We start from the raw sequence: 13,678 nt of genomic DNA, 5'->3' as shown, positions 1-13,678 counted from the left end.
GGTCAACTGATTCAAAATAGTTTGTAGTTGAGACACTTAGTGCAAGAATCTGTCATCCCCATCATTTAATGCATAGGAAAAGAATGTTATTGTATGCAGGAGAAAAATAGTTATTAGCACTGATTCCAGACAACAGGAGTCATTAAGAGAGATTAACCTTACAACAGGGAGGAGTGTAATCAATGAACATTTTGTACCAAATTCCATCTAGTCAAATACAGATAGATTTCTGATGATGTGTACCATTTTGTCATGTTATTCGAACACAGTCTAAATTATTACTTTTATGTTCTGTTTGTTCAGGATTCAGCTTTACTGAGAATGATGCTGGATATGCCAGGAATGAAACAGCTGTTGGAAAAGATCTTTATAATGCTCTAGTCCAGTTCTTCACACTTTTTCCAGAACTTCAGAAGAATGATTTCTATGTCACTGGTGAATCATATGGTGGTAAGTAGAAATGTCATTCAAAATTATCACAAAAATATTTGTACGTGTGTTTATTGTGTGTTTTTTATTATTTTCTTATTACTGTTGGTAATGAGCTTAGTTGCTGATGGTTTTGTACAATGAACGGATAATTAGTGATAATGTACATCCATGTAGAATTTATTGTCCATTTGTAAAGAACTAGCACGTGGAAAAATGCACAACTGGCTGCTGTTTTCTGGCACATTATTTCCCATCATACGTTAATATTTCAAAACTAGATATTAGAGTTTTTGGGATTCTGAGGGATGGAAATAGTGTAATTTCATATCTTACTGATTTGTGCAGCTTTATACTATCCTCTCATTACCTATTAGCAGACAGAACATTATTTCCCCAGGCATTATAAATGGAGCTCATCAAGAGTTTCATTGTAAATAAGACAAAAAAAATTAAATTTCAGTATTTATGTGTGCTGTGGCTTTCATGGCTGGTATGTTACGTTGCATTTCCCAGTGACAGGCTGTACTCAAACAGACCTGCATCTTCACCCTGACAAGGCTTCTTGAAATGCATGGTTCTCTTCTGATGGCTGGGTATTGTACAGAGTCATAATAACTGACCACAGCAGAAAACAAGATGTCCAGTGTGACTCCAGGTGAAATGTTGATGACGGGACCTGGCCTGTCATCTCAGCATGTGTTTGTGAGACTAACTGGCTTCATATAATTTTTCCTCCTTTCAGGAAAGGTAAAATAAATTATATTTAATTCCACACTATACGCAGCCTCAAAGTAAGACACTTGTATTACTTTATTAATTAGAACAAGATCATGCTACTGTGATCTGAGGTAGGAAGAGGAGAGAGGGCAGGTGTAATTTAGAGATTTCCTGACAATGTCTGCTTGCACTCACTACTGCGAGTCAATACTTATTACTTATTCTGGCTTTCTTCCGTCTCAAAGTGACTTGATGCATCTGTCTGTTGAGGTGGTATGTGAGTTTGATTGCTGAATTTGTTTGTGTGTGCGGTGGGGGGGGGGGGGGGGGAGAAGGGGGCAGCAGCAACTGCGCCATCCCGCCTCCACTACAGCCCTATCCTCCCCCTCTGGACACAACTTTGACTCAGAAGGGCAAAATGTCTAGATATAGACCAACCAGAATTTGTTACAGTGCATGAATGTTGAGAGACAATTTGATTATTTGTGAAGAACTTCAAGGTTTAAATGAAATCTGTGTAACACTGTTAAGTGATCAGAATATTTTTAGATCAAAAATGCTTTTATAAATGCTGATACTAAGGGGAAAAGAGCATTGTGTGTCCAAAGTGATGATGATTTGGCTATGTAGGTGAGATCATCATTGTTAACATGACCTGGTGTACATCTAAAATATAATATTCTGGTGTCGGAAGGTGCGGAAGTTGAATGTGTGCCAGAAGGGATGGACCTGGGTGTCCACTGCGGGTCTCTGTGCTCTGGCACATGCCCGCACCATGATCCTCACCATTTGAGTGTGCCACTCCGTACCACATGAAGTCGCCGGCCAATCGCATTTCCCATCGTCATGTATTTAGGCAGACGCGCAGTGCTATCCCGGGAATCCTGGCACTCGCTGTAATGTTTGGAGTGCTTCTGCATTGTTGTTGTCTCGCCGTGTTTATCACCTCAGTTCTTGCTTGCTTGCCTCGTGTTGTGTCCTGGTCGGTCATAGTGTCTGTCGTCCTCTACTCATTCGTCTGTCCCGTGCACCACTTGCTGGTCGCTCACAGCTATAACATTGGCGAAGATGTAAAAGGTTTGGTAGCATGGAGGCTAAGTTGGTCTGTCTCCTGGAGCAACAGCAGCAGCAGCAGCAATAATGCCAGTTATACGTCATACAACAATCCTTGTGCCCCCAGGGGGTTCACAAATCTTTTGTGGATACGTGCGTAGTGAGCGTGGGACCCCAAGCTAGTGTGGTCCTCTTTCCTTTCTTGGCTGCATACCTTCCTTTTCCACATCCTTTCCCATCCCCCATCTCCCCCCCCCCCCCTTCACCACCACCTCTTCCCTTCCCTTTCTCCCCCTCTGGGAGTATGTTTAGTGCCTACGTCCGGAGAGGGACGCTTGAAACTGTCAAACAGTCTCTCTTCTTCGCTTTCTCTGCTGGCAAGTCTCTGTCCTTCCTTTGTCCTTCTCTTTTCCTTACCTCTTCTCTTTACCCTCTTCTCTGCTGTGGCGCTTGAGACCTCTCTTCTTTCCTTTTCTTTTCTTTGTTCGTCCCTTTCTCTTTTTCCCCTCCTGTGCGTGTCTGAAGGCCAACACACGCATTCCAACATGTTGCCGGTGACGGAGTAATACGTAATTCCCCGCCCCGGGTAGACAGGTAGGACACGTACGTACCCCCTGGTAATGGCCAGGCCCAGGGAGGGGTGATTACCCAAGCTGGTACCTTCTGAAAGTGCCGATTGGTCCCTCCGTCCATATCTCGGGATGTGTGAATAATCACCTAAGGCGGGAGTGCCCTCAGAGAGGGCCCCCACAAGGAAGGAGTGCACCATTGGAGACCCCAGTAATCATGGTAGATACTTCCGCAATGGTTTCCTCATCATCTACTGTGTCTGCTCACAAGCAAATGTTAAATGAGTCTCAGCCACGGACAATTCTTCCGTCAGTGCCACAGTTCCTTGTTGTTTCTCGGTCGGCTGAAGGTCAAGACTTCTCCACAGTCAACCCTTTCATTATTCAGAAAGGTGTGGACGCAATTGCAGATCCTGTAAAGTCTTGTTCCCGATTACTAAATGGCACCTTGTTGTTAGAAACAGTCAGTGCCCTCCAGGCACAAAAATTGCTGCGTACTTCACTGCTACACACCTTCCCTGTCCTGGTGGAAGTGCACCACACTTAAAATTCATCATGTGGGGTAGTTTATACATGCTCCCTCGATGGATTGTCCGAAGAGGAAATTCAAAACTACCTGTCTGACCAGGGCGTAACGGCTGTTCAGAGTCGTGAAGAGTGTTGACAAGGGCTTGGTTCCAACCCGTACTGTCTTCTTGGCATTTGACAGAGTTCAACTTCCATCAAACATAAAAGCGGGCTAGGAGATAATTTCCATTCACCCTTGCATCCCAAACCCTGCGTGTGGCTATCGTTGTCAGTGGTTCAATCATACCAGCCAGTCATGTTCCAATCCGGCCAAATGCATTATGTGTGGCAAGGATGCCTATGAGGGTGCTTGTCCACCTCCATCCTCTCGTTGCATCAACTGTATGGGTGACCACGCTGCTTCCTATAGAGATTTCCCCATTTTCAAAGACGAACGGCTCATTCAGGAAATCAGAGTGAAGGAAAAGGTGTCAACATTTACTGCTCGAAAGTTATTTGCCAGTCGAAAGCCCACTGTGCCTCATGCAGGTAAATACAGCACTGTCCTTGCCTCTTCTCAGCCTACAAAGGAGGCAGCCACGCAGACTTGTGATCTCACTTTTAGTGCCACGGTCGTCAGATCGGCCAGCGCAAAGATTGCCTGTTCAACCTCCCCACTATTGCTCACTCTATGGCTCACCCTTCACTGGGTTCTGCTAAATCACGAGCCCTAAAATCAGACACCTGGACTTCCAAAAAAGAGCCCACTCGTGAAGATTTTTTACGTACCCCGACTTCACAACCATTGATTCTTCCTTCATCTCAACATCCTGTTTCCAAGACGGCTAATAAGAAAACCAGTTCCTCTCCTTCTCTGCCATGGCCTGTCTCGTCTATAGCACCACCTGGCGGTAACTGCCCTCAGCCGTCTTCTGTGTCGCCAAGGCGCACTGCTGGCGGCCGATCAACCAGCCGATCGCTGGTGGCAGGAGCTCCTCCTGAATAACTTGTGGATCAGGATCTTCTGCCCTCGGCTGAATGCCGTTCCATGCTGTTGGCTACCGGCTCTCAGCAGTCATTGAGTTGAGGCGCACTGCTGGCAGCCGATCAACCAGCCGATCGCTGGTGGCAGGAGCTCCTCCTGAATAACTTATGGATCAGGATCTTCTGCCTTCGGCTGAATGCCGTTCCATGCTGTTGGCTACCGGCTCTCAGCAGTCATTGAGTTGAGGGAATCCGTGGTAAGATTATTAGATTATTCCCTTTTCTGTCCACCCTATGTCCATTATCCATTGGAATATCCACGGCATTAGAGCCAATCGGGACGAATTGTCAATCCTCTTATGATCCTACTCTCTGGTCATCTTCTGTCTTCATGAAACAAAGCTGCATCCCCACGATCGCTTTGTTTTCCCTCATTTTCAGTCAGTCCGATTTGATCTCCCCTCTGTTGATGGCACTCAGGCACATGGAGGACTCATGATTCTTCTCCATGATACTGTCCATTATCACCCAATTCCCTTAAACGGTTTCTTCAAAGCTGTTACTGTCCATCTTTCCCTTTCAGGATACACTTTCTCTCTTTGTACTGTATACATTTCATCGTCCACACCAATGGCAAGAGCTGGTCTCCTACATCTTCTTGGTCAGTTTCCGCCCACCTATCAATGCCCACCACCCGCTTTGGGGACCTCTGCGTCCTTGTCCGTGCGGCTCACTATTGATAGACGTCTTCCACCAAGTGGATCTTGTTTGCCTGAACACTGATGACCCTACTTTTTTGTCTGCCTCCACGACAAATTTCTCTCATTTGGACCTTTCAGTCGGTACTGTTCCGCTAGCTCGGCACTTTGAATGGTTCGCTCTTGCTGGTACACACTCGAGTAGCCACTTTCCATGTGTCCTTAGATTGCAGCCACAACTGCCATATATGCGCCCGAGACGCTGGTAGTTTGCCCAAGCCGACTGGACACTTTTTTCATCTCTAGCGACATTCGATGACCGTCACTTTCCTAGCATCGACAATGAGGTCATTCATATTACAGAAGTTATTCTTACAGCTGCAGAACGTTCAGTACCTCACACCTCCGATTTGCCCCAGCAGCCCCCAGTTCCTTGGTAGAACGAGGCATGCCATGATGCAATACGTGAGCCATCCTACTTTTGCCAACTGTATCCGCTATAAGCAGTTCCGTGCGTGATGCCGTCACGTCATCTGCGATAGCAAGAAGTCAAGCTGGGACTTCTTTACTAGCTCATTTAACACCTTCACTCCCTCCTCGGAAGTTTAGAGTCAGATTCGACGGTTATCTGGTGCACCTAGTTTCTCCCCGGTCTCAGAGCTCACTGTAGTGCATGATACCTTAATGGATCCTGTCGCAATTTCTAACTCATTGGGTCAATCCTTTGCTGAGATTTCGAGCTCTTCACAGTACCCGCCAGCTTTTCTCCCGAAGAAATGTGCAGCGGAAGTGCGGCCTCTTGCTTTCTCCTCTCGAAATCGCGAAAGCTATAATTCTGTTTTCTCCATGCGGGAGCTCCAACACGCACTCTCTTCTTCTCGCTCTTCCGCCCCAGGACGAGATGGTATCCACATCCAAATGTTGCTGCATTTATTGTACCAGAGTCTGCACTACCTCCTTCGCCTTTATAATCTAATTTCGACCAACAGTACTTTTCCGAGAAGATGGCGGGAAGCTATCGTCGTTCCTGTTCCGAAACCTGGAAAGGACAAAGATCTCCCCTCTCGCTATCGTCCCATTTCTCTCATGAGCATTGTATGTAAGGTTTTGGAGTGTATGGTGAATTGCTGTTTAGCCTGCTGGCTGGAGTCCCGAAGTCTTTTAACACCTGCCCAATGTGGTTGCCGAAAGCATCATTCTGCCATTGACCATCTTGTTGCTCTCTCCACTTATATCATGAACAATTTTCTCCGAAAACGCCAAACAGTAGCAATATTTTTTGGTCTGGAGGACAGGCATCCTCCACACACTGTTCTCTTGGAGCTTTCGAGGTCGGCTGCCCCTTTTTCTTCATGAATTTATCGCAGAGCACATATTTAAAGTGTGGGTGAACACTACTTTCTCCCGTATTTTCTCCCAAGAAAATGGGGTACCCCAGGGCTCCGTGCTAAGTGTTGTACTGTTTGCCATTGCCATAAATCCAATTATGGATTGTCTCCTTCCCGATGTCTCAGGCTCCCTCTTTGTGGACTATTTTGCGATGTACTACAGCTCTCAACAGACCAGCCTTCTTGAACAATGTCTTCAAGGATGTTTCGATCGCCTCCACTCTTGGAGCATCGAAACCAGCTTCCACTTTTCTCCCAGTAAGACCGTTTGTGTCAATTTTTGGCGTCATACAGAGTTTCTTCCACCTTCCTTTCATCTAGGCCCTGTCAACCTACTATTCGCGGACATCGCTAAATTCTTGGGTCTTATGTTTGATAGAAAACTGTGCTGGTACTCCCACGTTTCCTATCTTTTGGCTCGCTGTCTGCAATCCCTCAACACCCTCCGTGTCCTGAATGGTACCTCCTGGGGAGTGGACTGAGTGGTCCTTTTCCGCCTCTATCGCGCCTTAGTGTGCTCGAAATTGGAGTATGGAAGCATAGTTCACTCCTCTGCTAGGCCGTCTATTCTTTGGCGTCTCGACTCTGTCTACTACTGTGGATTACCTTTAGCGTGTGGAGCTTTTTACACCAGCCCTATGGAAAGCCTTCATGCTGAGACTGCTGAACCTCTGCTGTCCAATCGGCGAGTTGCCCTTCTGAGTCGTTATGCTAGCCATCTGTCTTCTATGCCTGCAAATCCAGCCCATGACATTTTTTTCGACACCTCCTTGGATTTAAGGTATGCAGGTCACCCTTCCTCTCTACTACCACCGGGAGTCCGCTTCCGTCAATTGCTACATTCTCTTTCCTTCCACTTTCCTAAAACTTTCTTGACAACCTGGGGTGCAGCACCGCCTTGGCTCCGACCCCGGACCTGCCTGCTCCATGACCTTTGGCAGTTTCCCAAGGATGGTACCCCTTCTCTTGTTTATCATCGGGCATTTGCTGCTCAATGCGCACAAATGAGGGATGCCTTATTTATTTACACTGATGGCTCAAAAATATCATTTGGTGTGGGGAGTGCCTATATTGTTGGCGACACCCCTAATCGATTTCAGTTTCCCGACCAGTGTTCAGTTTTTATTGCGGGGCTTTACGCTATTCTCCAGGCTGTCCAATACATCTGTCGCCATCAGTGGATAGAGTATATTACACGCTCAGATTCGCTCAGCTCTCTCCTCAGTATCAAAGCTCTCTACCCTGTCCACCCTCTGGTCCAGTGGATTCAGAACTGCCACTTGGGGGCCGTCTGTGGCGTTCCTTTGGATCCCAGGACATGTTGGTATCCGTGGAAACGAGGCGGCCAATAAAGCGGCCAAGGCTGCAGTCTCTCTTCTTCAGTCTGCTGTTTGCATGGTTCCCTTTGCCAATCTACAGAGTGTTTTGTGTCGCCGTGTTACTCTTTTATGGTATGCACATTGGTCGACACTTCCCAATAATAAATTGCAGGACATGAAAGCCCTTCCCTGTGCTTGGACCTCTTCCTCCCGAACTCCTCGTCGTGAGGAGGTAATTTTAACTAGACTCCGGGTAGGGCACTGTCTTTTTAGCCATCGACATCTTTTAAGTGGTGAACCTCCCCTGCTTTGTCCCCACTGCTCTCAACTGTGGACGGTGAGACACCTTTTACTTGAGTGCCCCTATTTTACTCCGTTACGCGCCCATCTACAGCTGTCGCCTGATATATCTTCCATTTTAGCAGATGACACGCGCTCAGCCGATCGCATTCTCGAGTTTATTAGCGTCAGTGAGATGAAGTCAGTCATTTGAAGCTCTTTTTGGGGACAAACAACCCCCCTTCTGTAGTGGTTTTGTAAGCTTTCCTCCCATTTTTTTTTGAGTTTTGTTCCCATTGCTGCTGGTTTCCAGTTTTTTTTTTTTATTTTTTACCTTTTCCTAAGTCACAGACCAGCCGCTAATGACCGTAGCAGTTTTGCACCCAAAAAAAAAAAACACACACACCACCTTGCAATCCTGCGTCCGGCCATCCTGATTTAGGTTTTCCGTGATTTCCCTAAATCGCTCCAGGCAAATGCTGGGATGGTTCCTTTCAAAGGGCACGGCCGACTTCCTTCCCTAATCTGATGAGACTGATGTCCTCGCTGTCTGGTCTCCTTCCCCAAAACAACCAACCAATCCTTGCAGTTGCTGACGGACAAAATAACGGCATGGGATGCCCTCCTGGACCAGCTGCTGGGTGTCCCAGTTTCTGATGCTTCCCCATGCGCACTATCGTTTACACCCTTTAACGTCACTAAGGAAGATGGGGAAACATACTTGCATCGTCTGAAACATTATTTTACAGCATTTCAGGCCATGGCCGACTCCCTACAACGGCTGTCATTTTTGTCCTGGGCATCACCAGGCACTTTTTTCTGCTCTGCAAGTTGGCACCATTGTCAGCCCCCATGGCTCTTTCCTTTAACAAGATATATGTGCTGCTAACTAACTACTATTTCCAGTGATACCATGTCTAACAACACTACCACAACAAAGGTAAAATTTAATTATGATTGTAGTGTTGCTCACACTGTTAAATATTGCATTTTCGGGCAACAACAAAGTTATATTATGTGGCAGGTGTCATTAGAGCACAGTTAATAAAGTCATTTCATGAAATAATGGATAAACTAGGCACTCATCTTTTCATGTTTCCCACGCTGGTCTCGTTGTGAACTCGTGGCTCAATCGTCAAAAATCTAGATATTGATGATTCCAAGCTCGGATACAAAGAGGCCTAGGTGTTATTTTGCGATATTCAAAAGTTTTATAGATGTGTTTCATAAACCATTCTTGAAGATTAAACTTTTGCAAGTTAGGACAATGGTGATGTAAAAAAGTAATCAGCACTCCGAATTTAAGTTACACTTCTTTTTTTATTACTTTTGTTGCAACATCACTTCACAATATGAAACATTCTTGAAAATATCTTCTTCACTGTTAAAGTTCACATTTCATAAACTGACTACAATTTGCATCTTTTCAACATGACGACCAAGACTTGACTCTAATAACCACTTATGCGCCCAAAAATCAGAGTTACAAGTATGTCAAAGATCATAGTGACAAAAGAAAGAATACACATAAGAATAATATCATTGCAATATAAACATATTGATGTATCAAAGTACCTCTACATTAATGAAATCAAATCTGAATGTTGTCACAGAAATATGTTAACTGTTTTACAGAAACACAGTAGAATATTGCTGGTATCGAGAGGTTGAGGTGAGGTGCTGTAATGATTACGTAATTCAAGTACCATTACACATGTCATGGCACCTTGGCTTAAGTTCCACCAGTACCATAAACCATTCTTGGGTTACGGACTTGCAGGATCTCAGCTGCAAATGTGACTTCACTTGCACCAATCACTATTGCAAGGCATTGTATACAGACTCCTTGATTCACGATGTTGTCATTCAACTGGCAACTGATCCAGAGGTCCGCACAGCTGCATTGAAACTCAATAACCCCTCGCTGGAAGACATTGTGTGCATAGCCAACTCCTTTGAAATCGCACAAGCAGCGGAGAAACATTGTGGAGACTCCTCCTTGTAGGACATCACTATGGCTTCAGAGCTGCTGGTTGCCCCTTGTCGGTGGTGCTTTCCCACCCATTCTCGTGCAGTCTGTCCCCATCACACGCTCTGTCAGAAAGATGGCCATCTCCAATCTGTTTACCTGCAGCTGCTCCATGTGCTCCCGCCCCTCACCCATAGGGCATCAGGATTCCGTGCATAGGATGTGATCAGTCGTTCCACTAGACACCCCATTGATGCAGATGATGTTTCTTGCGCATTGCATTTTTATTGTGGACATTTGTTTCCAGGTCGATACAGGGGCCACCATCTCCTTGACCAATCTGGCGACTTATACACGCCTGGATTCCCTGGAGCTGTCTCCCACCTCTTGGCAATTGGTCGTGTATGGTGATGGTTCTATCTCCCTCCGTGGGCAGTTCTTGTTCTTGACCACCTATAAACACGTTCCCCAGCTCTTGACCCTTGGTTGGCCATCCCTCGACTTCAAACATTTGTGGACTTGATGCTTTTACACTGTTTGGCTTTTCGATTTCTGATTAAGTTAAGTTCATTTCCACTGCAGTCCCTTTCCTGGACCGGACAGTCTGTGCTCATCCTGTGCCTCTCTGTTTGTCTGACATAGGGTGTGCTTCATACTTCCAGGTGCACATTGCTCTCCAGCCAGGTGCTCAGCCACAGTTCTTCTGGGCTCGACCCATTCTGGTGGTCTTACGTCCAGCAGTCAAGCAAGAGCTCGATCGACTGCAGGCTGCTGGCAATCTCGAGCCTATGAAAGCGAGTGCTTGGGCAACCCCGTTAGTGGTGATCAGGAAACCCAATGGCTCCGTTTGCCTATGTGGGGATTTCTAAGTTACAACAATGCGCTGTCCCTGGTGGAAACTTCTCACCAAACATGCACTTGGCGAGTACTTCTCTTAGACTGACTTGGCGGAGGCTTACCACCAATTACCCTTAGATGAGGAATCCCAGAAAATCAATGTCATAAACACGCCTTTCGGATTATATAAATACAAGCCCCTTCCATTTGGTATTTCCTCGGTGCCGGCCATTGTCCACAGGTACCTGTAACAGCTCACACAGCCCATCCCAGTTTGTGTCAGTTATCTCGATTGCATTGTGGTTGCCAGCTGTACACACCACGAGCATTTGCAAAACCTTGGTACCTTATTTCATGCTGTGCAGGCCACAGGTTTATGCTGTTGGCTGGAAAAGTGTAGTTTCTTTCAACCAGTCTAATACTATGGGCAATGGCTCAGTAAAGAGGGCATTTTTCCATTGGATCACAATGTCATGGCCATAAACTCCCTTCCCTGCCCCAAGGATTTATCTGATCTCCCAGTTTTTCTTTTTTTTTGGGGGGGGGGGGGGGGGGGGAAGGTTAATTACTAATTAAAGCTTTTACTCCAGGCTGCTGACATTGCACAGCCACTCAATTGTTTGCATTGCAAAGGGGTGCCTTTCAACTGGACTCCTGCCTGTTATCAAGCTCTTCTCCGTTTAAAAACTATGTTCAAGTCCGCCCCTTGCCTTACTCCCTTCCCTTTGGACCACCTCTTGGTTCTGGTGGCCGATGCTTCAGCCTATGGTATTGGGGCCGTCTTGGCTCACAGGAATGATGATGGCTCAGAACAGTCCATTGCATATGTGTCCAAGATGCTATCCCGAGCACAGAGGAACTATTCTCAAATTGAGACAGAGGCTCTGGTGATGGTGTTTGCCATTCAAAAGTTTCACATCTACCTGTTTGAGACGAAGTTCACTCTCCTCATTGATCACAAGCCTTTGGTTATCCTATTCAGCCCACTTACGTTATCCGATATAAACCCATCTCTCAACAATCCAATGCAGATGCCTTGTCGTGTCTCCCCTCAGGCCCTGATCCTGAGTTCGACCAACAGGAAGTTCTCTGCTTTCACATTGATACAGCCTGCCAAGATACACTGCATGGATTTCCCGTAGCAGCTGCACAGGTTACCTCTGCCACACACCGGGACTCTGTTCTGTAGCAGGTTCTCCGCTATGTGACCCATGTTTGGTCCACCTATCTGACTCGCTGGTTGAAAACTGAATTCATCCCGTGGCGGCACCTCTCCCACAGGCTCTCGGTTGTAGCGGGTGTCCTTCTCATGGCTTCAGAGGCTGACACCTGTCGGGTGGCCATCCCACTCTAATGAGCGTCATTGGTCACTAGAAAAATTATTTAAGTATTCCTGATAAGTGCAGAAAGAGCAAACAAACAGGCAGCCTCAAATCTTCTGCTGGAAAATTGATTGTAACTACTGTTCCCTAATCTTAACAGGTTCTCTTTCCTTCATAGTATTAAATGATTTAATTAAATCTGTCCTTTGGCGTTACTTTTGAATATGAAAATTGAAACTGACTTTTTGATCAAAAATAAAATATTTAGTACTGTGGATCTTAATTACTGTCTTCTTGGCTCGAAAAGAGTAAATTATTAATTTTGCAGTAATGTGTGGCATCTTCGGAGTGCAATCGAGCACACCCAAGGTTAAAGTAGTTCTTAGCAGCCAGCGTAAGAAACAGCTTTTCAAGATCTGCATCGTAATGTAGCTCTCACCCCTGTGGGTCCGGGGGTTAGAATAGGCCCGAGGTATTCCTGCCTGTCATAAGAGGCAACTAAAAGTAGTCCCTCCCCCTCAAGGGACGGTTCCACAACTTACATTTGTGGTCATTTTGGTTTTTCGCTTATTCTTATTTCTTCCTTCCTTTGTTTGGTTCCTTTCTTTGTCCTTCTCCCTCTCACTCTCTTCCTTGCCTCCTCCTCCTTGCCTTCTTGTCCACCCTCTGGTCTCCGCCTCGACGTTTGACAGTCTGTCCTTTCTCTACCTCTCTCCCTTTTTTTTCCTCTTCTTCTTTCCTCCCTGTGCGTGCCTGAAGGCTGACCCACGCGTTCACACGTGTAGCTGGTGACGGGATAATGTGTAATTTCCTGCCCTGGTTAGACAAGTAAGGCACGCACGTACCCCCTGGTAAAGGCCAGGCCTAGGGAGGGGTGATTGCCTGAGCTGACACCTTCCGACCATGCCGATTGGTCCCTCCGTTCATTTCTCGGGAGGTGTGACCTGAGGTGTAAACTTCACCTAAGGCGGGAGCGCCCTCTGAGAGGGTCCCCACAAGGAAGGAGCGCGCCATCGGAGATGCTGGCAATCATGGGGGATTCCTCCGCAATGGATTTCTCTTCTTCTTCTTCTTCTTCTTCTCTCTCTCGACTTCTGCCCAAAAACGGAAACTTGACCAACCACCAGTGACAAAAGTACTACCACCTGCCCCAAAGTTCCTCGTAGTTTCTAGATCTGGGGACAGAAAGGATTTTTCATCTGTCAACCCTTTGGTTATTCCGAACGGTGTAGATGCCATAGCCGGATCTGTCAAGTCTTGTACCAGGATGCGTAACAGTACCTTGTTGTTAGAAACTGAGAGTGCCTTTCAGGCACAAAAACTGCTTCGGGCCACACTCCTGTACACGTTCCCTGTCCGGCTCACCATACTTTGAATTCATCGCGTGGTGTGGTATATACTAGATCACTCGACGGATTGACTGACGAGGAGATTCAGTCTTTCCTCGCTGAGCAGGGCGTGACGGCTGTCCATAGGGTCATGAAAAAGGTCAACACTTTTCTTGACCTTTGATAGTGTTCAGCTGCCGTCGCGCAAAAAAGCGGGTTATGAGGTTATTTCTGTTCGCCCCTAAGTCCCGACATCTATGTGCTGCTACCTACCAG

At 46.4% G+C, this 13,678-nt stretch overlaps 1 protein-coding gene across 1 annotated transcript in view; it reads left to right on the top strand.

The window, feature by feature from the left end:
* Window positions 1–13,678, top strand: part of LOC126481024 (venom serine carboxypeptidase) — a 139,816-nt gene that overhangs the window by 41,335 nt on the left and 84,803 nt on the right. The window contains exon 3 of the mRNA XM_050104487.1: window positions 304–450. Within this exon, the coding sequence (XP_049960444.1) occupies window positions 304–450 (147 nt within the window). The remainder of the gene's footprint in view (window positions 1–303; window positions 451–13,678) is intronic.

Source organism: Schistocerca serialis, chromosome 5 (genome assembly GCF_023864345.2).
Source record: "Schistocerca serialis cubense isolate TAMUIC-IGC-003099 chromosome 5, iqSchSeri2.2, whole genome shotgun sequence".
Classification (NCBI taxonomy): domain Eukaryota; kingdom Metazoa; phylum Arthropoda; class Insecta; order Orthoptera; family Acrididae; genus Schistocerca; species Schistocerca serialis.
The sequence above is the reverse complement of the archived record's forward strand: the minus strand, read 5'-3'. Positions and strand labels throughout refer to the sequence as shown.